At 44.2% G+C, this 26,679-nt stretch overlaps 3 protein-coding genes and 1 long non-coding RNA gene across 11 annotated transcripts in view; 2 read left to right on the top strand and 2 right to left on the bottom strand.

Moving 5' to 3' along the window:
* Positions 1–6,352: 6,352 nt before the first annotated feature.
* ALDOB (aldolase, fructose-bisphosphate B) lies at positions 6,353–17,704 on the top strand. Of its 4 annotated transcripts, none has more exons than XM_072860642.1 (10): positions 6,353–6,669; positions 9,897–9,960; positions 13,643–13,764; positions 14,027–14,238; positions 14,769–14,823; positions 14,978–15,138; positions 15,362–15,445; positions 15,923–16,097; positions 16,249–16,448; positions 16,673–17,704. In XM_072860642.1, the coding sequence occupies exons 3-10, from the start codon at positions 13,653–13,655 to the stop codon at positions 16,766–16,768; spliced, it is 1,095 nt and encodes a 364-aa protein (XP_072716743.1). In that variant the 5' UTR covers positions 6,353–6,669; positions 9,897–9,960; positions 13,643–13,652; the 3' UTR covers positions 16,769–17,704. The 4 variants fall into 4 exon arrangements, with proteins under 4 accessions (XP_072716743.1, XP_072716745.1, XP_072716744.1 ...); XM_072860644.1 differs by lacking the exon at positions 9,897–9,960 and adding an exon at positions 8,893–8,965; XM_072860643.1 differs by lacking the exon at positions 9,897–9,960 and adding an exon at positions 6,797–6,908.
* Positions 9,529–18,968, bottom strand: LOC140651324 (uncharacterized). Of its 2 annotated transcripts, XR_012042349.1 has the most exons (6): positions 18,755–18,968; positions 15,701–15,800; positions 14,014–14,165; positions 13,367–13,519; positions 10,748–11,013; positions 9,529–9,617 (listed from the first exon to the last, which is right to left on the bottom strand). It is a non-coding gene; the product is annotated as an uncharacterized lncRNA (long non-coding RNA). The 2 variants fall into 2 exon arrangements; XR_012042348.1 differs by lacking the exon at positions 9,529–9,617 and having other exon boundaries at positions 10,019–11,013.
* MRPL50 (mitochondrial ribosomal protein L50) lies at positions 18,941–20,505 on the top strand. Its single transcript, XM_072860645.1, has 2 exons — positions 18,941–19,144; positions 19,985–20,505. The coding sequence occupies exons 1-2, from the start codon at positions 19,059–19,061 to the stop codon at positions 20,373–20,375; spliced, it is 477 nt and encodes a 158-aa protein (XP_072716746.1). The 5' UTR covers positions 18,941–19,058; the 3' UTR covers positions 20,376–20,505.
* Positions 20,506–24,875: 4,370 nt separating this feature from the next.
* PLPPR1 (phospholipid phosphatase related 1) overlaps positions 24,876–26,679 on the bottom strand; it is a 134,724-nt gene continuing 132,920 nt past the window's right edge. For 2 of the 4 annotated variants that reach the window (XM_072860639.1, XM_072860638.1), the window contains one exon: positions 24,876–26,402. In XM_072860639.1, coding sequence (XP_072716740.1) covers positions 26,370–26,402 — 33 coding nt within the window. In that variant the 3' untranslated portion in view covers positions 24,876–26,369. The remainder of the gene's footprint in view (positions 26,403–26,679) is intronic. The other 2 variants (XM_072860637.1, XM_072860636.1) reach the window with 1 other exon arrangement.

The raw sequence follows: 26,679 nt of genomic DNA, 5'->3' as shown, positions 1-26,679 counted from the left end.
CTTAAGAGTTTGGTTTTATTCACATTAAAACAAACTTAGTGACTATTTTTGAAACAAACAATATGGATTTTCTTGTGTGCTGGTTCATTCCCAATAGTTCAGAGACTATTTTTCAATGGAGGCACTACTGCTTGCACAAGAGGATTCTTTCTTGATGGGCCAGACAGCAAGACTCAAGGCATTATTGTCCAAGACAATTCAGGGGAAGTTATTCAATTAAACAAAAACTGCCTTTGTTTCCAAGGCATGTCATGAACACAAAGCATAAATTGATAGGTCTCTATTAGATTAGAAGGCCAAGAGGATTTTTGAACTACAGTAGGCATCAACGTCTTAGTGAGAAGGCGCTGCATTGGAAGAGAGAAGGAAAAAGCCTTCCTCTCAGTTGTGAGGAGCTGTGAATTGCCAGACTGGGTATTTCAACAGCAATTTGGCTTTTTTTGAATCTTTTTTTTTCCTAAAGATATTTACAAGCAAACTTTCTACCAAATAAAGAACTTTTCTATTAAAACGCTATTGTCTCTTCTTTCTGTATGACACTGTTTGTTTTCCTGACTGGCAGATCCATCTCTTTCCTTACTATATTTGACTAAGAAAGATACTTCTGTGTTCATGCATCTGCATGGATGTAATAATTTTGCTCCTACAGCAATTCAGGTTGAAAAGGACCTCTGAAGGTCCCTGGTCCAACTCCCCACTCAAAGCAGGTCTTATTAGACCAGGTTGCTCAGGCCCTTCTCCAATCAAGTATTGACGGATTTTAACAGGGACTTGAGATAAAATCAAGCTCTAAGTGCTGGGATTTAACCTTAGTATGCTTTTGTACAGAAAGGCTATATATTTCACAGAATAAAAAAGGTAATTTTCTGTGGGAGGCAGTTGTAGTTAAAAAGGCACTGGCAGTTTCTCCCCAAAGTTAGAGTTTCTTTTTGTGTATTTCCACACCAGCTTTATAGATGTTGTATCCAAATTCAGCAGATGGCAGGGCCCAACATATGGTTCGGAATAACCTTCAGTAAAACATACATCTGCTAAAAACGCATATAGAATTAGGTACTCCATGTGCCTCTGTTGCTAGAGTAACTTCATTTCCACAAACTGTCTGTCCTGACAGCTCATGATTTGAGAGAATCCGCCCCATCAGCCAGTTTATTCATGCACCTATAGGCTAAGAGTCAGCAATATCAATGTCCATTTCCAAGACTTTGTTCTGCATGGCAAGCTATGAATGCCACATTCCCAGCTGTGTAACCACTGCCGATTTTGAAATGTTAACAAAGACAAATAGTGTTACATTTTCTTGCCCTGTTAGCCTCTGGCCAGCTATGTATTCTTCAGTGCCTACTTTCTCTTTGAATTTCTGCCATGGTGTTCAGTGTTCCTCCAGCAATGCAGAAGCCACATCTACAATAGTCTTTTCAGCAAACTGGTCCACTTCAGACATCTGTTGTAGTTTGTATTTTGCAAATTGTATGCCAACGTTAACATGCAGCACCTAAGTGTGCTTTTTTTGCGGGACTGTGTGCTGCTTAGATAAACAGTTAATAAACAGTTAAGTGTCTCCCATTATAGCAGCCAGTTGTTTGCCTACTTGCTTTTTTAAAAACAAAATGCCAACAAAAAGGCACAGAGACCAGTGTCATTACTGTTTTTATATTCATGTCCCATTAGGGCTATTTTGCACAGCCCAGAAATGTTGCCACTGGCACCCTGATTTAAAGTTGTATCCTTGTTTGCTATCCCCACTATTGAAATTATTACAAAGATTTGGGTTTTGACAACTGTAATTTTATGTGCTTGCCTGTTTTTCATTCCAGGTCATGGTGTTTGTTGCAGCCCAGCTTCAAGACGCAAAGAATGAAGAGCAAGCAAACCCTCCCTGTGCAATCCCCTCAGTGCTCTTTGTGGGCCTGAGTCTGTTCTGCCCAACAACCTCCATACCTCCCTGATGTACGTGTCTGCAGACACTGCTGTGGAGCCAGAAATACAGGTGATTTCTTTCAGTGGGGTTAAAAGCCAGGCTCTCTGCATTGGGGGTGAGGGCTGTAGGTGAATGGGGAAAACAAACCACTTAATAAACAATACCTCTGATTAGATAGGGATGAACAAGCTGGACTTTGAGACAGTTAAGCAAGACTGCAGAGTACAGAAAACAGGAAACCTCCAGCACGGTGTGGAGAGGTGAGGAGGAGGCAGACTCCACTCAGCTCAAGTCTGCTCTGATTAGACTTTAACCCCATCACGCAGGCAGCACTCTCTTGGGACACACGGACCCAGGTGTTTTTCACGTGGATGCATATTATACTTGGACATTCTTCCAACTTCCAGTGTTTTTTTCCATTCCCTTTCAAACACTTTTAGAGGCCTGACCACATACAGAAGTGTTGATAAGATTAATAGTACTTCATTTACTGAAGTGCAGAGGGAAGCTTTAACTTTTTCATTTTTCTCTTGGTGACTATATAATCTCTGAAATGGCTTCATCCATTTCTTTCATGTTTCTTTCTCAGATGAACTACAGTTTGTCTCTCTTCCCATTTACTTATTATTTTCATTTAAAATGCTGGTTAATATGAGTAATTAAAGGCAAAATCAGTATCGGAATGATACTGCTAGAAACACACAGAAAAAATACAATCATCAACGTGAAGAAACATAAGCAATTCTAAAATTTGTACCCACTGACTTTAAGCCAGGCTTTCCATTGATTTTAATGTACTTCATCCAGCAACAGTCTTCACTCAAAACTTCAGTGCAGAACTGACAGATCCTTTGACAGCAAGGTTGGACATAACAAGGACAGCAATGAAATTAACTTCTACTATGAAAATCCAGTACTTGCATTGTCAAACTCAAGAAAGCAAAACCACAAATTAAGACCTAAATAATAAACCAAGCCACCTGTAAAGACAGTTTTTAGTGGTCTTTAAAATTTTTAAATGTGTACTTCTGTAAACTTTTGTATGGTAATTTCAGATGGAAAAGTCAACATCAGCAAAATCTCCAAGCCATTCAAATACAAAATTCACTTATGCTGTGCCACGTTTGTGAGAAGAAATGCTAGACACTTGTGTTTTAACATTATCCATCTCTTATAGCTGACCATCATTATCTGTTTTCATGCTATAAAAGGCACAACAATGAACATCTAAGCTCTCTTACTAGTTATAAATCTTGTTTGCAGTGACGTTTCAAACACAGATTTGAGTGCACTATAAAGATTTTTATATTGCAAGACTGTTTATATCAGCTTTCTCATTAACAGATAAAAAAGCCATAATCCATGCAGAAAAACTTCAGTCACCATATTTAGCTAGATATGTGTTTAAGTTTCAGTTCTCACACATCCAAAACTCTCAAAAAATAGTTAGTAATCCCTCTATCAAAAGATTTTTCTCTTCACTAGAAAAGTGGATCAGCAATCACTGCAATATTCCGTAAAATAATTTTTAAGAATACCAGTAACTGAGAGTACTTGTTCTTTAGCTCAACTGCCCTCCCTTCCCATTCTCCCTGTCCTTATACTCAGCCTGGGATCTTTGCAGTACTTCCCCCTTCCCATGCCAGAGGCCAAGGGGGATGAGGAACCCTAGGGAGGCAGAGAAGAGCTGGTGCTTCCTCAGGAACTGAACTCCCACAGGAAACCTTGCCTGCATGGCCAGCCCTACAAACTGCAGAAGACAAACCCACATACCACTGAGATGGGTGGCAACACAAACAACAGTGGATGCTACAAAGGGGCATCTGTTTCACACCATTACCGAGCCACTTTGTCACAAAATTGTTATCTGTACCTCTTAACATTCATCTGCATCATCTCTGCCTCTCTTTGCCTCCTGTTTTTTCTGAAGCTCCCAAATCTGATTCCTGACCTGCATCCTTATTCCTCTGAACACACCTTCCACCAGGGCTTTGGTGTTCCTCACACTCCATGTCCACCAAAGGTGTCCCAGTCTTCCTGTGTTGTGACACCTGTATCAAAGTCATGCTGTCCATGGCCACAAATTCAATCTCTGTCAAAGTAATGTCTAGATGTAGCCACCTCTGCCAGGGGTGCTCAGACCAGCAGACAGCCTCTTGCTAGCTACAGCCCTTTGGCTGCATCACGCCACCCTGAAAAAGGCTTAAACAAAAAAAGAAACCATTCCAAAATTAGTTGGGTCACTGGAAAGCTGAGAGAGTTGGCAATACTATGAGTTCAAACACTAACTCAATGAAACAGGTTTGCAATTTGGATAATACACTAATTTTGCCATAGAATAATTAGTGCAGGCAATGCTTTCGTATTTTTTATGGGGCAGGTTAGTTGCTTGGTTAAATGCAAGTACACTGCATTCCCCTCACAATGCAAGCTTATTCCTTTTATCATTTAAGGATACACGATACCACTATAACCTAATTTTCAGACGTGTAAGTATCCCCAAACTATGGTTACGTAGCTGTGATGATGAAAGTATGTACTCTTTTCCAGTGTCATTTTAATATCACTCTAGTACTAATTTCTGCACAGCATGGTCAGTGTCATGGGTCTGCATGTTAACAGTACTGAACCTTACAGTGACATTATCTAGCATGATTGCTTCTTCCATATTTTGGCTGAAAAGGCTTCCATTCCTAAGTTAAGTGAAAAAGTTAATAATTTTGTCCATTCACTTTTTTTTCCTCCTCAGTCCCCAGAATCTCTGCTAGGAGCTGTAATCCTAGTGCCGGAAGTGCTGGATATTGGCTCAGGAGGCACATACTAGCTGTTACCCACCTGGAAATACATATATATACTTCTGAAAGAGTTAAGAACTCAAGGTGGGCTGCAGGGGATTATCTAAAGTGGTTTCTAAATGTCAGGCACTATGTTTTTCAAGAAGACTCGCCCCCAGCTTTTCCCTAATAGCCTGTCAGACCATATCGCAGATGACACTGGGAAAGAAACAATTCCAAGTACTTTCCTACTTGTGACAGCTTCTAACCAAACTAGGAATGACAGGACTCAAACTCTGATTTTCTCTGTGGCCCTGAAGCCGACCATCAGTATGACACCTTCTTGGTCTCAAGAGGGTCTTAGATAATGTATTTCATTCAAAATATTTTTAATTCATACTAGGTGCCTCTGTTTGTGGTGGAGAAACTTTAAATTACCACGGGGTTCATCTTTCTGCTAGGATGGGAGAAATGGAATGTAAAACAAACACTGTAAAGCAGGGAAGGCTTTACGTCCATGTTATATGCCACAGCATTCTTCAGCAAAAAGGCATGGATCAGGAAGGAGAATGTTAAAGAAAACAAAACAACACAACCACAAGGCCTTCAATTGGACCATATCCTCAGTTTTTTCAGAGGTTTCTCTGCTGACTGTCACGGAGTACCACCACTGCCAGCATGTAAGCTGTTAAGATTTCCTACAGGCACTGACCTTGGCATGCAGCTCTAGAAGAGACAGGCTCAAGGAGGAAGTGCCCTAATGAAGACAGTGTTGCTCAGAGAGAGAGGAAATCGTATGTCTCACTGTGTCCATGTAAAGGCTAAAGGTGTCACTACATAAGCCAAACAAATGGAGAAACTACGTCATTCTTCAGGCAAACACTGGGTCTTTGTGGTAAAGACATGCTAATGTCCAAGGTCGCAGAGCGTGTTATTGCTGAGGGTATGATGTTTGCCCAACAGTCCCTACGCTGTGCTTCCCTCCAGGAGTACTGACCTGCAGTACTGGGGGGGGGGGGAGGGGGAATCAAGTCTATCTACCTGGATTTGGTGGATAGCTGTAGTGTGATTTCATATAAACTGGAATGCTGATATACTGTTTGTAGAGCACTAGCATTTTTCACAGAAAAAATTTGCTATGCAACTGAGAAGTTTGTATGTCATTGTCATATGGGTAGGTGTTTCAGTGGGATTTTGGTGGAAAATTTGGTTTGCACTTGTGCACCTCAATGTGGGCATATTTCTTCTGATAACCATCATTCTCACACATACACTGTGTTAAAGGAAATCAGAGCTGGCAGTTTCATTAACCCTGATACTGTAGCATTGCATTTTGCCTTCCCATATACTAACTGGAAAAGGAAAATATGTTTCTGTGCTTAACTGTTAAGTGAGGGAAATCAGTGTAAAACTGAGGAAGCCACTGAAATGACAGTAACTCATGTCAATTAAGGACCTGTTGCATTGTTTCTGCATTTTGTTTTCTACCCTTCCTTCTTGCACTGTGTAGTTCCCTAAGTATGAGCTTCCAGAAGATCTAACCCTAAACAGAAAGTTATGCCCAAGATCCCTGTAAACATTTCCATGGTTCCTCTTGTGGTCCTTTTCAGTCTGTTTTAGAAAGAGGAGGAATAATTTGAAATACCTGTAAAACGTCTCTGTTTCACTGCATCATGAATGGCCTTATATATACAGGGGAGGGGAAAGAGGAGGATCGCCAGGAGCGAGAGTAGGTCCCATTGGTTGTGTGTGGTTGTGGTCTGACAGCCAATGACCGACCTCGAGCAATGCCACCTCTCCAACCAGCCTGGGGAGGAGGGAGAATGAAGGAGTGGAGGAAAAAAAAAAACAAAAAAACAAAACCAAACAAACCTGTCAAGAATTTTATAAAAGTTAGTGATTAGAAGGACCAGGTCTCTTCGCCTGCAACCACCTCACCAGAAGCTTGTAGGCAGAGGCACTGTCCACAAACAAGTAAGTATAATAATTTCATTTCTAAACTGTAAAGGCGGTATGTATATCATCAGCTGAGACATAATGTGTTTATGTAAAGTGGGCTTGGGGAGTTGTTTTTGGTTTTGTTTTTATTTTTTTGTTCCAGGAACAGCTTGCAAGAAATAAGCGCTCAGCCATTCTGCAGTGATCTTCCAATGTGACCCATTTGCTGCTAACACTGGCTTTCTAACTTAGCTTAGTCACTCAGAACTCCTGGAGTAAGTGAATTCTTAGTCTAAGGGGACTACAGCAATAACATACCTGCATTGCTTTCTGCTGCTTTGTTTTGCATGTGTTTGTTTATGCTTGTGGAGTATATAAATTTATGTTCTGCAAGGAGAAGAGAGAATGACTGGAGAATGCAGCTGGTCCTGACAAACACCAGTGCTGACAGAAGTGTAATTATGCATGTTCGTTGTGCGTCTTCTTCTGAAGTATTAGTGCAGTAGTGTTGATAAGATTCTTCGGCAGGGGGATGTAAGGTAGTCTGCAGTGCAGGAAATGAAAAAGTGCTTTTGCGTTAGCCTGTAACCTTTCCAGTTGTGGACAGCCAGCTTCAGGAAAGTGCTCAACAAACTCAAATCCTCACCGAGTCTGTGATCCTCCATCACTTTCCCAACTATCACATGTTATGCCTGGCACCCAAAACTATTTAGCCCACCTGAAACCCTCACCACCGCTTCCCCCAGCCTCCCCTGCTGGCTTTACAAGACTTGAATCCTCCTGCAAGTCTGACAGCATTTTTTTACCTTCTCTGAGAAGAGCCCAGCCCTGAGGGAGAATCAGCTCACGCTAATGACCACAGTTAACTTCCAAGAAACCAGTTTCTTGCCACCTCAGCCATCTCTAGCCACCATGAGTCCTCCAGGAGTGCTCTGCACCAATACAGAGGCCAGGTCCCTGAACACACTACCTCCTTTCATACTTGCTAAAGAGATGAAATGGGGATACATTTGCTCAGGGCTTGAGTATAGCTCTGAGGCTAATGTGGGAATCCAGACAGGGAACTGCAGGCCTCACATACTCCCATCCACTTGAGACAGGATGTTGAAGCAAGGTCCCTAGACAGAGCATGAAAATTGAAAAAAACTTTATTTTCACCCTTATAAGAGAGAGCAAAAACCAACCACGCAATTTACCATCGTATTTGCCCCAAAGGACCTATCCAGATGGTAAAATTAATATGTCAATCAAAACCATCTGCTGCTTTGTCTAGGTGACAGAAGTCTGAATATCTTTTTGTCCCATACCGTTGACTCACTTTTTAGAACCCAGAAATGAAACATTTTGCTATACTTCACTCCCACTGCAAAGATAATGGGAGAAACATCCTGTTCTTCCCTCAGAGCTCCTTCATACATACAGGAGGCACCGCTTGCACTTCAACTCCCTAAAGCAAGTACTCACACAGAGTCACAGGGTAATTCAGGCTGAAAGGGACATTAGGAGGTCTGTAGTCTAACCTCCTGCTCAAAGCAGGGTTAGGCACAAGGTCAGACCAGGCCAGTCACAGCTTTATTCAGGTGGGTCTTGCCAACCTCCAAGGATGGAGACACCACGGCCTCTCTGTCAACCTGCTCCACTGCTTGACTGCTCCAATAGTGAAAAAAAATTCTTCAGATCCAGTCTGAATCTCTCTAGTTTCTGCTTATGCCTGTTGTGTCTCACTCTCCCGTCATATGGCGCTGTGAAAAGCCTGGCTCTGCTTTCTCCGTCACCACTCTGTAGGTATTGGGGGTTGCTGAGAGGTGCCCCTGAAGCCGTCTCTGCTCGAGGCTGAACTAGACCCAGCCCTGCAGCCTCCTCCTTGCAGAGCAAGTGCTTCAGCCCCCGACCTCTTGGTGGCATCTTCTGAACTCACGCCAGTTTGTCAGCGTCTTTCCTGTACTGCAGGGACCCAACACGGGATGCAGTACCCAGAACGTGATCTAAAGAGTGCTGAGCAGAGGGGGATAATGCCCGTCTTCCCCTGGCTCCCTGGGCCGGACCCCTGCTCACACGGGATGCTGCTGGTCCTTGTTGCTGGCCCGTGTTTGGCTTGCTGCCTGACAGGGCCCTGGGCCTTCTCCAAAGAGCTGCTTCCCCATCCCACTAGCCCTGGTGGGATCACTGCCAGGGCTCTGCCCCCCAGGCAGTGGCTAGGCATTTGTCCTGGCTGAACTTCATGGTGCTCCTGTTGGTCTCTTCCCACCCCCTGTCCAGGCTCCTCTGGATGGCTGCACAGCAATCAAGCGTATCAACTAGTCCTGCCAGCTTGGTGTCATCTGCAGGCTAGGTAAGAATGTGCTCCGTCAGCAGGATGGGGCCAGGCTTGCCCAGCTGTTCATACTTATCAGTTTGCCCAATGTCTGAGTAACCAGACTTACTTAGACATAGCTTTTTAATGGAGCTCCATAGAGAAGTGAGGCCAATAAATATATTTTTCCACTATAATGAGAATATAAGGTGCATAACTCATTATGTGTCTGTCTCTCCTAAGCATACAAGTGCAAATGAGGAGTAAATCCAGTCAGGTTAACACTGTGCCTACATGTGATGGGCTAAATTTTTGAATACTTTTCATTCTCCCTATCAACTGTATTTATCTATTTATATATGCAACTTTTGCTTCTTCAAACCTGCTCTTTGGAAGCAGAATCTCTTGTGTGCACAGTGCAACGACATGCACATGTGATCTGTATTGCTGTCATAAATGATGTTGAAGGGCTGTGTTTACTAGTAACGGAACAGGAAGAGCTACATGCATGGGATGCAAATTGTATTTTGAGAGTTTGGTCCTGCACTTTTGGAACCAATTTTATAAAAGAAGGCAATGAAGAGACCCAAGAGAAAAACTTACAGATTCTAATCCAATCTTTTCCCATCTGCAAACCCGGACTCAGGTGAGATTTTCTGTAAGATTAGAAGATGCCAGTCACTTGAGGTGGCTGAAAAGAAAAGATGCCAATGAAGTATTAATGTTTCTGAGATGACCTGAAGTGGAATGTAACAGTTGTTTGTTCCTTCTGTTTGTCTTGCCTCTGCCCTTCGGTTCTCACTATTAATATTAACAGGATGCAGTGCTTGTGCTGATATCCATGAAGATATTTCCCCTGCAGTCCTCCATTATGGTAGCTGAGAAAAACTTGAGACTTCAGCAGTACAATATTTACTTTTACAACTGTGCTGTCCCCTTTCCCTCCACCCCCACCTCCTGCTGGTCACAGGCTGAGGGCTGAACAAAGACCTTTGTTGGCTTAAGGAGTTGCTGAAGCCTGACAAACACTCAAGGTATCCATAAAGCTGTTTTTTTTGTGCATTCTGTGCAGTTTTATTCTTTTGGGTTTTTATTCCACTTTTAACAAATGTTATGTAAGCAGTTACCACAAAGAGAATACATTGTATTCATACAATGTCAGATCAATGTGAAATCACTTGAGCTTGTGACACTATGATACTAGCCCACAGCCTAAAATGGGTAAATAAAAACAAAACTTCCTGAAAAACTTCAGTGGTGGGACAACTCCTAAATACTGTTACTGAGAACACAGTTCCTTCGAGTTTTTTCCTGCCTGAAGAAGTTGTCAAATTAAACAAATAAAGCAGAATAATAAGGCAAATAGGCTTATTTCTCGGAAGAATGAAATGAGATGTGCAGCTCTGGCAGCCAGGTACAACCGTTGCTCCTCAGGACCTGTAAGGTGACATATCCAGCTCTTTAAGGGGGGACATTAATGTTTCTGTGGATGTGGTGGGAGCTGACTCTTTACAAGGCAGCTGTATGAAGCGTTACTGAAGCGTAAGACTTCTCCACTCCCCTTTAAATGCTCCGAGCAGTACCTTGCAGCAGAGACAGCCCTTTCTGAATCCAATGGGGAAGATCCTCAGAGATTATGCTCCTCATGAGAATCACAGAAAAATAAAGTCCTAAGTCAAGGGTCCTTGAACATTCTGGACCTTAGAGCTATCATTAGCTTTACAACTGCTCTTCTGCACTCATTTCTTCACCATTTCAGATAGAAACACTGTGCATTTTATTCATCCTTGTAGCTCGGCAGGGTAGCTGGGAACCACTTACCATGGCCTTAACAGATCATTTTGAGGAGCCTTTTGGCAAATCTCCACCTACTCCTTCACACTCAATGAGATACTTGCATGGAAACTGGAACTAATCTGCTGTCTTCCAATTCATCATTGTGGAACGACACTGCATTGTTTCAGTCTCTCAGAGTACTCACTGGGACCAGCATTATCCACTGAAAACTTGTATTTCCGTATTTTGGCAATTTGCTTTGCAGGCTGGTTTTGAGTGATAACTGTCTCTTTGTTATCTTTATGCAAACACTGGAAACAAGCAAGATAAAACAGACATCAGTCTCATTGCTTATTGCATTGCTGGAGAGAAAGTATACCCATAATAACATAACTAGAGTGACTGATGATCTTGTAATTCAGCTAGCTGGATTAAAGATTATCTGGATACACCTACTTGTGCTGTAGCATACCTCCAAACTGCAACTCTGAAATCCCATTACTGATTTAGCAATTCATTAGCTTTGACCTTGGACAAGATCATATTCTTGCCAGATCACAGTTTTCCAGTCTTTTCCACAGAGACTGTGAACTACTGGAGTAGTAGATTCCTCATCATTTTGCATAGCAATTTATTTAACAGTGCTATGGTTTTGACTGAAGTGCTTACAACACAAACTATTATTACAGTAATCGTAGTAATAAGCCAGTTTCCTATTTCTAAAGGACATATCAGACACAAAGCAGGTGAGGGATAAGGAGGGTTACAGGTGAACTTAATTAGCTATGCAGCATAAACCATAGCTCTTCAAGTTCTTTTAGGTGGGCTGAACAGGATAACAGTTGGGAATGATGGAGTTGTGGTCACCACTGTAGAAGGATGCTTCCCAGTGCCAGGGCCACAGCCTGGCATACAGAGAGGAGTTCAGCAAAGCCTGCTTTTGCAGGACCACAGCAAGGCATTTCAGCGCTTGGAAAAGGAGAGAACCCTCCCTCATTTGACGCAGTCTTCATCATGCACTCCTTCAAATTCCCTCTAAACCTAGAATGACTCACCGTTGATAAATTGCATAGGATGAATTCTAGTCTCAAACAACTTACAAAAAGGTAAAGCAGACATCTGGACACTGCATCTGACTGGTCTGTACTGGTAGACAATGCCATTTGAATCTTGCACAATAACATTACCAATACCAAAGTACCTTCAACTATAAATCAGAGACACAGATTTATAGCTGTCACAGTACTGTGTTGGCATTGTTGCCAGAAAATTTTGGCACCATTTGGCATGGTGCACAGAACTCTGTTACCCTATCATGAATAGTAGCCAGACCCCCGATCCTTTCTCCCCATTATGCCCTTCAGCAGGGAAGGCAAGACAAAGATTCCCTGGCAACATAATATCTGTGTGCAGAGAAAGAGGATGGAGGACTTGGCTGCATACATGCTTATATGGGGAGACATATTTGCTGGCCATCTCTAGCACATGGTGAAATGGGAAATGGCATGTTGTCACTCCCCTCTAAGGCTGAGTTTGGGAATAGAAAATGCAGACATTGCCTAGAGGCCTGCCCCTCTGGAGGAAAACTTGTTATTGGAGATCTTTTGTGTTGTTTTTAATGATTCATGTCATGGATTTACCACCCGCTGATAAAAACATGGGTGTTGCTTTAGCTATACCATATGATAAACAGAGGGAAGAGAGTCTTTATGTGTCAGCCTCACAGGCTTACACATATAAGGAAGTAACTTGGACTATTCAGATCATCCAAGCAATGAAGCTGGTGAAGGGTCTAGAGCAGAAGTCTTACGAGGAGCGGCTGAGGGAACTGGGGTTGTTTAGCCTGGAGAAAAGGAGGCTGAGGGGAGACTTTATCGCTCTCTACAACTACCTGAAAGGAGGTTGTAGAGAGGTGGGGGTTGGTCTCTTCTCCCAGGTAACAAGTGATAGGACGAGAGGAAAGGGCCTCAAGTTGCACCGGGGGAGGTTTAGACTGGATATTAGGAATTTTTACTTCACTGAAAGGGTTCTCAAGCATTGGACCAGGCTGCCCAGTGAACTGGTTGAGTTGCCTTCCCTGGAAGTATTTAAAAGACGTTTGGATGAGGTGCTTAGGGACATGGTATAGTGGTCGTCTTGGTAGTGTTAGGTTTACAGCTGGACTCGATGATCTTAAAGGTCTTTTCCAACCTATACAATTCTGTGATTCTGTAATTTAATGCTATATAATTAAAACTTTAATAAGATCAAGCATTTTGTCATAACAAGACAGAACCTGGATTTCAGGTGCTTAGTATCTGCAGCTGGTAAGCCTCTGCCACAGTTGAAAAGATAGAAACAGGTGGTGAATCCTTCTAAACCTTCAGGTCTTATATAGAGTAAGCAATGCGCTACAGTCCTGAAAGCAGCCATGGGGAGGACAGAATTACAAAGCAAGGCAGGAGGGTGGGGACAGAAAGGCAACTAGACAAAGTAGCAAATACTGCCAACGCAGGCCAGGGAATGGGAGAGGGGCATTGGTAGGAAATGTGTGAAGGTGAGCAGTGTGATAATTGGCATTCTTTGCAAATTATTGCAAAGAGTTGTAAGTTGTAAGTGCTTTGCAAAGAAGTTTGCAGAGTCTGCAATTAGCATGTTTGGTGCATGTTTTTATGACAGACTGACCTTCTTCTAGTCTCTGAGCAAATCCATGTAAAGTGCAGAGTTGTTCCCACTTCATTTCTGGAAGGATGCGTTAGGATGTGGCTCCTCCATTTCTTTCTTCTAGTTTTGCCAGACACACCAAGCCAAGAAGAACTCGGATTTCTGGGCATGTGCCTATGATAACATGGACCAGACAAGCACCGCGGGCACTCCATTAGAAATACCCAAGTGATGTGTCTGGTTCACAGTTTGTGTACATAGTCTTCCCCAGCTTGTAACAGTAATTCTCTTTCACAGATAAGTAAACATGACCCACCAATTCCCAGCACTGTCTCCAGAGCAGAAGAAAGCTCTTTCAGACATTGCTCAGCGGATTGTGGCATCAGGAAAGGGGATCTTAGCTGCAGATGAATCAGTGGGTGAGTTTTGGTTATCAATCAATTAGCAGTACCCAAGACTTTTTCTCTTAAGTTTGCTTCATCTTTGAAATCAGTGGAGTAAATTAAAAACACTTAAAAACTGTTGACTGAGCAGGAACAACTCAGCTAGGCAGGGCTGCATCTATAGCAACAAAAGCTGACAAACTATGGGTTGAGAAGGGAAGGTCTGAACTGAAGCCCCAGTTCATTACTACGTACTGGGACCAGGAGGCCAGGCAAGCCTAATACCTCTCTGACCTAGGTACCATGGGGAACAGGCTGCAGAAGATCAACGTGGAGAACACAGAAGAGAATCGCCGGGCTTTTCGAGAGATCCTCTTCTCTTCAGATGCTTCCATCAACCAGAGCATTGGGGGAGTGATCCTCTTCCATGAGACTCTCTATCAGAAAGACAGCAATGGAAAGCCATTTCCAGCTCTCATCAAAGAAAAAGGCATTGTGGTGGGAATAAAAGTGAGTATCTGTACACGTGTGGCAGGCAGCATACTCCAAACCCCGTTTCCAGTGAAAATTATATATGGGGCTGCACTCTCTCCTGCCAAACACTTTTTTTTCTTTTTTTGTGCTTGATTTTAAAATCCCTAGAGGATCTCTGCCACCATTCTATGCATTGCTTTTGTACAACTAACCAGGGGCACATTTGCATTTGATGTAGGAACTTTTCATTCACCAACTCCCATCTACTCACCATTCACTGCAATTAAATCCCTCCATGCAGTAACCTAAATCCAGTCCTTTCAGCATCTGACAGAGCTCTTGAACCATTCCCTGCAGCCTTCTACACATTGCCCCTTCCTCTTACCCAGTTCACTCCTTTTCTTCCCCTTTGCTCCAGCATTTCCCTCCTTTGCACCCTTAGTGTGTTCAGCCCCATACGTTACTCACAATCAGCCTGCAAAGACAGACTAGCCATGGGTAAGAAGATAAGGATGACACTGATCTCCATCTCTCTGTAACCCTTCCTGTTTTTCGGGTCTCCACAGCTGGATAAAGGCACAGCACCCCTAGCAGGAACAAATGGAGAAACCACCATTCAAGGTAAGGAGAGATCTAAGGAACCTAAGCTATGACTGGTGCAGCAAAAGCCAAGGGGTGACTCGCCTGAGTCACAGCCTTGGCTGGTGTCACGGTACTTTTCAGAGCTATGTCCTGAAGAACTGCTCTCAGTGAAGCACTGTTCTTTCATCTGCAGGGCTGGATGGACTGGCTGAGCGCTGTGCCCAGTACAAGAAAGACGGTGCTGACTTTGGCAAGTGGCGTGCAGTGCTAAAGATCACCAGCACAACACCCTCTCAACTCGCCATCCAAGAGAATGCCAACACATTGGCACGCTATGCCAGCATCTGCCAGCAGGTATCTACCCTCCAGCAACCCTTCCCGAGATGCTGTTGCCCGTTCTGACTGCTCCCTGTGATAACATGCTAGGTAACTTGAAAGGCGGATCTCTGCGAGGGTTTTGGGAAAGATGAGGAAGAAGGGCAGCGCAGCAAGAAGGAATACCAACAAAGTCAGGGTAGACAACAAGGACTGGTTTTCTTCCACGCTCTCCCAAACTTCCCTGTTTTTCTTTCCTTAGCATGGCTTGGTGCCCATTGTGGAACCAGAAATCTTGCCTGATGGAGACCATGATCTCCAGCGCTGTCAGTATGTCACAGAAAAGGTAAGAGATTCCTGCCCCCGTCCTCCCCTTCACAAATCAGTCGCTAATCTTATGCAGAGTTTGTGTTCACAGATCTCAGAGAGTTTTGACCAAAAATGTACTTCATAACTGCATCACAAAAATGAGTTGCTCATGGTCAAATAATGAATTAACAGCCAATGTGAGAGTAGAATCCATGCTTTTGGATTTCCACTCAAACTGCCAATATAAGCATTCTCAATCTCAAAAAGATGGATTGGGAGCAAAACCACTTACCCCTCTTTCAGTGCCTCAGTTTGCAGGGACAAATCCAGTAAATAGGAAGAGGGGTATCCTGGTCATCTCAAAAGCAGTGGTGTCTCCAGGGCTGCAACCCCTGGGATAAATTTCACAAGTTCAATTTGATCTTCTTACACTCCCAAGCAATAAGCTGTCTTTCCACAGCAGGTTGAGGTGAAGATTTCAGCAGAGGTCTGTATTCAATCCTTCTCTTTTCAGGTTCTGGCTGCTGTCTACAAGGCCTTGAATGATCATCATGTCTACCTGGAAGGCACACTGCTGAAACCCAACATGGTGACGGCTGGGCATTCCTGCCCCAAGAAGTACACCCCTCAGGATGTAGCCGTAGCAACTGTCACTACTCTTCTCCGTACCGTTCCTGCTGCTGTTCCCGGTGATTCCCAATTCATTCCTATGTATCCGTTCACACTGTCACTCTTGCTGGCCTTGCTCCTACATCTAACACGCTCACTCCTCTGGCACGTAAAGGTCAGGGATTGCAGTGGCTGGAGCACTCTCTGAACCTCAAAACCTCTTTCTTGCAGGAATCTGCTTCCTGTCTGGAGGTCAGAGTGAAGAGGAGGCTTCTGTCAACCTGAATGCCATGAATCAGTTGCCTCTGCCTAAGCCTTGGAAGCTGACCTTTTCATATGGGAGAGCTCTGCAAGCCTCTGCCCTGGCAGCATGGGTGGGCAAAAGCGAGAACAAGAAGGCTGCACAGGAGGCCTTCCGCAAGCGGGCACAGGTACGGGGCTTCCCCCCAGCATAGAGAGGAGATGCTCACCATGAAGGCAGACATGTTGTCACCTTCCTAAGGCTCCTCTTGTTCCCACCCCTCCTGGTGCTTCATGTTCACCAGGAATGTTACTCTGTCATTGCTGCCTTGCTTGGTTACTCCTGGTGTCTCTCTACATCTGTTTTCCTTACTCCAAGCTAACTGGTTTCCCCTCCTTTTTGTTTCTTTTTCAGATTAATGGTTTGGCTTGCAGAGGACAGTATGTCGTGTCTGGGAAGACTGACACAGCTGCCACGCAGTCACTTTTCACTGCCAGCTACACCTACTGAAAGTGCAGGAATCTTCCTTCATCCTGTGCCTCTTCACAAGGTGGAAGATGTTCAGCAATGAAAGAAAAACAAAGAAATCTAATTTCCCTTACCCTAAACAAAACTGGAGAGAAAATGGATTAGCTTCCTCTCCACCCTTCGCTCCCACAATTTACCAAAGGAATATTCTTGTTTCATCTGCCCATTCCAAAGAAGTGGAATTCCTTCCATATAACAAACAACAGCTGCAAATGAATCACGAACCTGCTCTCCCTCTGGTTTAAACTTAACCCCCAGAGTAGTAGGCAAATTAAGTAGCTCCCTAGCAATTAAAATACATACCCTTGCCCAATACCAAATTTTGCAGCCCAAATCCTGAATTAGAAAACCTGACTGTGTCTTCAATCATAGGAATAAAACAGTAATTGAAAACTAATCTCTATCTCACAATTCTTTATCCTGTATAAACTTTACGGTCTCTTTCAATTCATCTGTGATTTTCAGTAGCCTGTGCAAAGATTAAGTCAGAAAGCGTTACTGCTGATGACCTTGGGAAACCCTGAAGAGATCAAAGGGAAATAATCCAATAGTGATACAGCTGGAGATATTAATCCTGCTGACAGACACCGAGGAAGCTTGAGAGATGTATATGGTGAGCAGTGCACTGGACTCAGGCCACAGACAAATAACACTGCCTTCAGAAGCTTTTTGTGTCTCTGGAGAATCATGGTTGGTGTGATGAGGCTGCTATACACTGAGTTAGGGTTGCACAGGTTGAGTTAGTGCTGTGCAAAGACTATTTTTCCAAAGTGCTTTTAAGGTGGCATTTTCCACAATAATTAACATAGAACACACTGGGAGGCATCTTGGCCCACCATTTGACCTTTGGTATGTTGCCATGTACCTGTTAGAGGTGTATGCTTCGTTAAGCTAAAGCACAATTAGACAGTTGTTATGAAAAAAAAGGCATAAATGGCAGAAATAGCAGACCTAAGATTATACAAGAACATTCACCCAGCAACACGCTACACCAATCAACTAGCGACACCTTGCAGCAGCCCACCAACCAGCAAAGACCATGCAACCCAGAAGGCGGCCCCCTCCCCTCCCTTCAGGGAACCTGGGACCAAGCCTGGGCAGCTGGGGGCACCCCGCTCTGCAGGCTGCTCCTGCCAGAAGGAAAGGGGAAAGAGGGAGAATCACTGCCCTGTAACCTCCTCGTGTTCTCTGCCATTAGTAACCGCTCTCCCACACAGGCAATAAATAGCTAAACTGCTTCACAGGGATCCCATTGTTGCATAATTAACGCCTGCATTTAGACTGTCCTGACTTCAACCATGAATGAAGAGCAAGTGACTTGTCAAAAAACACTCCAGAGCCTCATACTGGCGTCATGAAGAACACCTCTTCTGTGGTTCGGTTGTGGTCCTGTAGGTCTCCGTGCACCTGAGTTAAAATAAACCTCTGCTCCTGATGAGAAGCATCCTCCTGATCCACTGTTCTACGTAGATCACTTCTCTTACAGTTGAGAGTGGAAAAAATGTTTCCCCAAACTGGCAAAAGAAAGTCTCTCACACTTTATAAAACTAAAGCTGTAGCTTTGCTAAATAATTCCTGCTCCTTTGCTGGACATCTGTCACACACGCTGTGCCTGATGCGGCTGGCGGCTGTGGCCAGGCTCCTTATGTTTCTCTTTGATGGAGGCATTTGTGACCAGAGCAATGTACCACCATGAATCAAAGCAAGGCTGTGCACAGATGAAGGGTTATTTCTCACTTTTAAAAATGAACATCCTTTTTAAAAATAGGAAAAGTGATATTCTCATATAATTGTGTGCCCGGATCAGAAATGGGGCCTACAGAACAAACGGCCTGGCTGACGGCACCGGCAACCGTCACACCCCAAAGACGGGATGAAAACCCCCAGAGACACCTGCCAAGTGTCTTTGGCTGGCAAAAATACACAGCGATCGCTGGAGTCGCAGCGGGTGATGACGTATGTCCCTACCTCACATTGTTTTAGTCCCACGCACTCTGTTGCCAAACCTCCTTCCCACGCCTGCTGGCACGGCCTCTGCCGGCCCCGCCCCGCGGGCTGCGTGGGGCAGGGGAGGCGACGGCCGCTCCCCGCCTCCCCGGCCTGAGGGGACGGCGGCGGCGGGAGGGGGGGGGTTCGGGGGCGACCGTTAACGGCCGGAGCGTCCTCAGCCGTGCGCGCGACGGAACTACAGCTCCCGTGAGGCAGTGCGGCGTGGGGAGGAACTACGTCACTCCCCGCTGCCTGCCGGGAAGAGGCTTGGCGTCCCCTGGCAATGGCGGCCGTTGCCGCGCTGCGGCTGGCGGGACGGCGGCTGGGCCTGGGCGCTCCGGCGCGCAGGGCGTTTTGGGGCGGCCTGAGGTAACGGCGGGGGAAGCGGGGGGCCTCCGGCTACCGCCCAGTGTTTTGGGGGGTGGCTTCTGGGGACGGGCAGGCGCTGGCGGCTTTCGACCCCTCTTCTCGCTGCCTCCCCGTGCTGGGCCTGCGACCGGCCGGGTCATTCAGGCCTGCCGTCCTCGGTGCTCGGTTTTCGTCCTCCAGTCGAGAGCGTGTTGGGTCGCGGGACGAATACCCTCGTCGCCTCCCTGCCGGGGGTGCACGGCTAGCAGGCGGGGTGGCCCTGCAGAGTTACGGTGTCTTAATGCTTTTACCTGCTTTGGTAAGGGAACTTGCTCGGTGTGGAAGAAGAGGTGTTTGAGGGCAGTACTACAATGGGGATGAAAAATCGTCCTTTCTGTAAAACTTTTCAGGTGAAACTGTGCTTGTGTTTTTGACTAGATTGTGACGTATAAGCAAGTCAAATAACTTGGGGTAGGCTTCAATTTTCTAGTTAAAACTAGTGATTTTTTTTTTTATGTGTGGGCACTAATTTTTTCTATAGCAGTGGTTATTTTCTGTTACCCTTTTTTTTTCACCGTAGATTAGAAAATGGAGCTGTAACTGGGAAAACAAATCATTAATCTAGTTAAAATTCTATTTACAGTCAGACCAATAAAATAAACTCGGCAGGTGATCGCTATGTAGAGACAGCCTATGTGCTTTTGTTCTTGCATGCGTAACAAACCAGCCGGTGTCTACGGGATGTGTAGGCTCTCTACAGGCTAGGTCAAGTCCAATATTAAAAGACTGTGAATAGAAATGTGCTCTGACTCAGTCTTAAGTAGCGCAGAGACTGAAAATACTTCTGTCTGGTGTCAACAGGAAGGAGAAAAAAGAAGCAGAAGCAGACAAAATAATTCATCAAGAGAAAAGTGAACCCAGCCTGATCTGTCCCCCACCACGCAGCAGAAACTATCTTCCTCCTGAGGATATACGGAGCTGCCTTGAGTCTCACATCAAGGAGATTTTTGGACCCTCGCTTCCTGATAATTGGCAGCAGACAGCCCTCAAAGAAAACAGGTTAAAGTATCGCCTCCTGGCTCAGCTGGCAGCAGAACTTGGTCATGCTGTCCCCAATTCACAGCTCCACCTGATGCGCAGTGCTGAGGATGTCTTGAATTTCTATAGCACTCCTGTGAAGGATGTGTCCAAGTTTGATGAACTGTGTGCTGCAGAGCTACCCCCAAACCTGAAGATTACCTGGGAGCAGTGAGTCACACCATGAAGCATCGCTTTGCTTTGCTTGTGTTCTTAAAGCAGGACTGCAGCGCAGAAGCACAGCCCTTTCATTGTGGTAGCAGCCGAATATATAAATATTACTAATAAAAGTTCATTTAGTTGTCCTCAGGTTTCATTGTTGCCGTTTTCTTATATACGGAAAAAAGAGCAGAAGTTCTCCCTGTGAAACAGTGACGCAGTGTGGTCAGTCACGGTACTAATGTATGCTTTCTGGCCTTTGCCGTGCTGCCTGACAGTTACAGGGTCCAGTGGGGATAAACAGGGGGGACCAACTCCCCAGTTTCTGCCCTGCCGCTCTTAAACTTCTTGTCTTTGGTTCTGAACTCTGTAATGGGCTTTTGCGAGTGCAGTTTGAACAGGACTCCTGACATAACCAACTTGGCCACCAAGACTAGCTGGGCCAGCAAACTCGGGGAAGGAGCGAGGAAGTAAGCCAGCATCTTGTTTTGTTTGGTTTTTTTTTTTCCTTGAGATTGAAAAGAAGACCCTGTCAGCAATAAGGTTTTTAAAAACCATCACAGGTGCCATCTTAAAAAAACCCCACTTGTTCTACTCAAAATTGCTATGTGAAGATAGTGCCAAGTGGAATTCTGAAATCTCTTAATGGTGAACTCTCCAACAGCCCTATGAAAACAGCTGCCATCAAGGCAGCTTGTAGAATTTTTCCATGTCTGTCGAAGGACCCTGTTTTTATAAGTTCTGTTGCTCCTTCTAATAGCTATTAGTTTTTTCTTATATGTTAGCTATATGTTAGTTTTTCTGTAGCCATGGAAAAAACACATAATAGCAATATGTTAGTTTTTCTTCCTGTGTAACTGATGATGTAGGTTTGCTTTTAATCGGAGGAGGCAAGCAGTGAAGTCAGGGCAACAAGAAAAGAAATGCAACAGTCTGAGGAATGCATGGTACTTTGTGAATGTTTTCTAGAAAACAGGTTGTTTACAGTGAGGTTAGATTCTGTATGTGTGATTGTCGTGGTTTAACATCAGCCGGCAGCTCAGCCCCACACAGCTGCTCGCTCACTCCCCCCCGGTGGGATGGGGGAGAGAATCAGAAGGGTAAAAGTGAGAAAACTCATGTGTTGAGATGAAGACAGTTTAATAGGGAAAGCAAAAGCCATGCAAGCAGAGCAAAACAAGGAATTCATTCACTCCTTCCCATGGGCAGGCAGGTGTTCAGCCACCTCCAGGAAAGCAGGGCTTCATCACACATAATGGTTACTTGGGAAGACAAACGCCATCACTCTGAATGTCCCCCCTTCCTTCCTCTTCCCTCAGCTTTATATGCTGAGCATGATGCCATATGGTATGGAATAGCCCTGGGGTCAGCTGTCCTGGCTGTGTCCTCTCCCAGCTTCTTGTGCACCCCCAGCCTCCTCGCTGGTGGGGTGGGGTGAGGAGCAGAAAAGGCCTTGGCTCTGTGTAAGCACTGCTCAGCAGGAACTAAAACATCTCTGTGTTATCAACACTGTTTCCAGCACAAATCCAAAGCACAGCCTCATACTAGCTACTATGGAGAAAATTAACTGTATCCCAACCAAAGCCAGCACGGTGATATTTCTGGGAATGATCCAGAAATACTCTGGTTATGCCACTCGCTCTCCTGAACCCTAGCTCCACTGGTTTCTTTTAGTGTACAAATACCTGAAGTATGCTTTTGTGTGTTACAGTGCTCAGTTTCTGTATTCAGCAGCAAACTTCTCAAGTGCTGCTTTATTCTCATAGCTCTGAAGAAATTTGAGAAAGCTGTTCTTTTTCTCCTTTTGAGTCCTGGGGAATTACAGAATAGCGTTAAGTGTACAACTACATGTTCCATTGCGGGGTGAACGTGAGGGAACTGGGGAAGTTTCACTGGTCACTGTGGAAGGCTGGCTTTTCACAAATCCCTTCCCTGTAGCTTATGGAAAAACACAGTGTGATAAATAGCTAAATCTGTGTCGTCACCTCTGCTTCAGAAGCTGTTTGGGAGCAATGAATCGGAAGTATTTTTTTCATGAAATTATGTCTTCTTTCTGTCAAAGGAGAGATGCTTACGCCTCCTTGTTTCCTCTTACTCAGTACTCATTATCTAAAAAAACACTTTCAGTGATAATTTGGACTTTCTGCTCACCCCCCCCCACTTCTGTGTCTCTCCCAGTATGTAATTTTCATAGCTCACCTAATGTGATCAGAAGAGAGAGTGAAAAACAGGAGACTGAAAAATAGGAGGGTAGGCAAGAAAAGAGCCTGACAACAGCCTTGTCATGTGTTTTGCTGTATCTGAGTTATGTCAAATTGAGACTTCCCTAACCTCAGATAATTTAGTCCCTCCTGGTGCAAACCTCACACTTCCATTCAGCACACCTGTGCGAGAAGCTGCAGGAGCTAATGTATAAGGGAATAAGATCAGACATGGGCATTTGAATGCAAAACTTTTAACTGCTTGTAACAAGCTGAAAAAGCAGAAGTCTGAAATGAGATCAAAGTCTTGCATAGAACACCTGTGCCATGGAAGGGCTAAGACTTCTATGTGCTTAAACACTTTTTTTATCCTTGGGCTTTCAAAAGTACCTAATTTCTATTGAATTCAATTATAAATAAGTAAAAGCCCTGCATATGCATTTGCAGGAAGGCTGATCTTCATTTGTTTTAGGCAGAACAAGTAGAGAAGATTTAAAGTGTAAAGAAGCCAAGTTAGGAGGGTATTTCTTAACAGAGAGACTGGATGCCAGACTGGGTGGACCGGTGTCCCCACGAATGAGAGAAAGCTGTGGTGCACTATGAAGAGGCTCCTGCATATGTACAATCAGCTGAGGGAGGCTGTCCCACACCACCACGTCTGCCAGCCTGTCCGGGTGTCAGCAAAGTCTGCCCATTCAAGTTTGCGGGAGGATGAACATTGTATTTCTAACGCTGACCTCCGTTTTTGATGAGATGTGCCAATTTTCCCTCCATGCAGGTACTCGATTAAGGCAGGGGCAGATGGTTTTCCTGATCCTAAGAGTCACATTCCAGAGCCTTTGTACAGCCAAGAGGCACAATCTGCACACCGGGAGGAGCAAAAAGAACAGCTCTGCAGGGGTACCCACTTCCCTGTCAATGGGAATTAGCTGGGGGGCAGAGAGAGGCCACAGCCACCCAAGCAGGGGCCTCAGACACTGCTGCCAGTCATATTACATATTACATAGACCAGTGCATGAGACCGCACACAGCCCAAGGGCCACACATCCATCTTAAGAAGTGATCCAACTCCATGATGAAAAGCTAGCCAGTGCAACATGTTTATTTTACACAGTTGACCCTAAGACTGGACTACAGAAGCAACTGTTAGCTGCCTAATCTCACTGTACACAGCACATGGAGAATAGTATGACTCAGAACAAGAACTTAAAAAAAAAAAAAAATCCAAAGGCTACCTAAAGACTGATTTTTCACTGGGTCACAGATTCCAGGAGGTGGACACACATTGCTCCTCAAGGGAAAGGTACCTGGGAAAAGCAAATGTGCTGTTAGGTTTAGACTTCCTGTGCAGAGGGTTATCTGTCAACTGGAAAAGACCGAGGGTACTATAAATCTAAAATGTCAGCAAACACATAGAGCTAGCCAAGAGGAAATGCGGTGAATGGGTGTGATAGGTCTAGCTTCATCAAACCAGTCATTCAGAACTCAGTCACTTGCAAACAAGCATGCACACCCCTGTGGATCTGCATCTACCTGCAGACCTACCCTAGGTGTAGGCATTCCTACATACCATGTCAGAGAAAAGAGCAGGGCTCACTTATTTCAAAGTGCAGAGAGATGCCTCTCACTGTGCTGCACTATAACTGGAAGGATAAAACAGTTCTTCAGGAAGTAAAAAATCGAGATTCAAATCCTTCTTCAACCTGGAGGACAGGGAAGAAACTCAAAACCACATCTTCCACCTTCAGAAAGAGTGCCCACGCCATCATGTTAGAGGATAAGCAGTGGGGGACAACATTACTACCAATTCTGTGGAAGCTATTGACCAAGAACACAAGATTCACCCTGCGGTAACAGCACAGTTGGAAGGAACACAGCCCTGGGGTCCACAGCTGCAAAAGCTAGGCTACAGAACATAAGGTTTTTATCTTAGAATTCAACCCCCTGCTAACCCTTTGCAGTATGAGTGGACTTAGGTGCTGCTGACTGGGTGTCTTGAATGGAGTATTCATTGCTGATAAGCTTTCCTAAAATGTCCTTATTCTCCTAACACAGAACGACAAGGACCAGTTCTACAGCCAAATTTATTCAGCAGGAATTTTTCCTGTGGAATTTGGACCAAAGTTGTAGTGAGGGACCCAGAACACTATCGATGGTTCCTCATGGTTACAGAAAGGCTGCATGGCCCAAGTCTGATCCTTATATTCCTAAGACTGAAGCAGACATCAGTAGAGTCAGAAGAAAATACCAACCTGGAAGAAACACTGCAAGACCAGATACAGATAGACATCCCAAATTTTCTTTGTGTCACAGGCAAATGACAGAGACCAGGCTACATGTTTTGGTTTTTTGATAGTTTTTTTTTGCATCTGTTTTGGAAAAAATATACAAAAAAAGCCAAGAAGAACCAACATGGAAATGTGAGGTAAACATTCCAGTAAAAGTACAGACAGAGGCTCCATTCTTTAAAGGAGACACACAGCAGTTATCACCATGCTAGAAGAATGAGATGCAGGAAAATCCTAGAAACAGTGAAAAGTCATGTAATGAAGCCTTTGCCCCATTCTAGCCATTGTAAATGGGCTCTTTTTTGTTCTCCCACCCCCCAACCCCACTTAATTGTCTTGTTTTTCCTCAAAGTTGTTAAATTGTAAAATAGCAGTTTTGATATAAATTCTGTATGGCAGAATTTACAAAAATACAGACTGCTACTACAGACTGTGTTAGTTTTGGGTTTTTTTTTTTGGACTTGCCAAAGCCCCTCAGTGAAAACTACACTGTCAGGGCAAAATTGGCTTCTTGGTTATGCCAATCTGAATGCCAAGTAATGCCACTCCACTGGAGAAGTGGTGTCACTTTTCCTTTGCACCAGTGTTACTAGTTACCCCACAAATCTATGATGAAGTTATGAAACACTTAAAGCACAGCCTCAGCTCCACAGTGGTGGCTGTATATCCCCATAGTCAATTCCTGAAGCCAGGTTTCACTGGGAGCTTTAGCTGGGCATCGGGGAGGAACAGAGATCTAGGGAGATGATATAGTCAGCTCACATGCTATCAGCTACTACAATAAATTTTCATGTCCAGTCTGTCTATATTGCAGACTAAGTATGTTGTTTTAGTTATTCTTCAATAACTAGCACAATCACCCACACCAGAACAATCAGGCTTTGATTCAGTAAGATGCTTAAGGACATACTTCAAGTCTGCCAAGTAGTCTGGAAAGTGGATGGCTAGCTGAAGTCCATAATGCTAAGGAATGCTTAAGTAGCTCACTGAATCAAGGATGGATGTTTATTACTTGTTGATAGTATCATTTGGGTTAGATTCCTGATCACCATTATTTTAATCCGAGTTAAATATATGCAATTACTTCAGATCTATGCTGAGCTTACTCAGATCAGAATCTGACCCACTGGTAGAAGCACTTCTTATGGTAAGAAAAGGTAAAAGTGAATTTTTTTTTTCTAGATATATAAATTCAAAAATGAAAAAAAAATCGTGTACAAATATCACATAACAACATCAACAATTCCATAGATGTAGTTCCTCAGTGCACACTTTAAACAAGAAAAAGTTTTTTTTGTTCTTTTTCCATTTTGCTTTTAAATTCTGGCATAATAATATTAAAGCTGACAAAAAATCAGGGCAAGCTACATCACTTCCTCATACAAAAAAAGTACAAAACATTAGCCTCTAACTAGACATAACATAATACTGGTCATCACAGTTAGACATTTAGTAACTGTGTGTCTTGGAGTATTGTACTGGAGGGTAATAAAAAATAGCTTCTGTTGCCAATCTTCCATCTCAGGTTACTTCAGTCATAGAGGCAGAGTGATTCTGCAAAGAGGAAAAGGCAAACACATGAACATTTGTATACATTTTGGCATTTACATATCCTAGTGTGTAAAATGAATGAGAAAAACCTTCACTAATAAAATCTGTTGCCCAGCTAATGTAGGGCTTTAAAATGAAGAGATCCCTGCAAATGTGACGGCCGTCTATCCTGAGCTTGTGGTGGGAAATGCTGAACCCAAGCCCTGCTTTGAGGCTACGAACACTCAGTAACAGGCTTGACAAACAAGGTGCCGCTTTTTCAATAGAGACTTTCAAACTG

This window comes from Ciconia boyciana, chromosome 4 (genome assembly GCF_034638445.1).
Source record: "Ciconia boyciana chromosome 4, ASM3463844v1, whole genome shotgun sequence".
NCBI classification, from domain to species: Eukaryota; Metazoa; Chordata; class Aves; order Ciconiiformes; family Ciconiidae; genus Ciconia; species Ciconia boyciana.
Note: the sequence above shows the minus strand (reverse complement) of the source record. Positions and strands in the feature narration are given on the sequence as shown.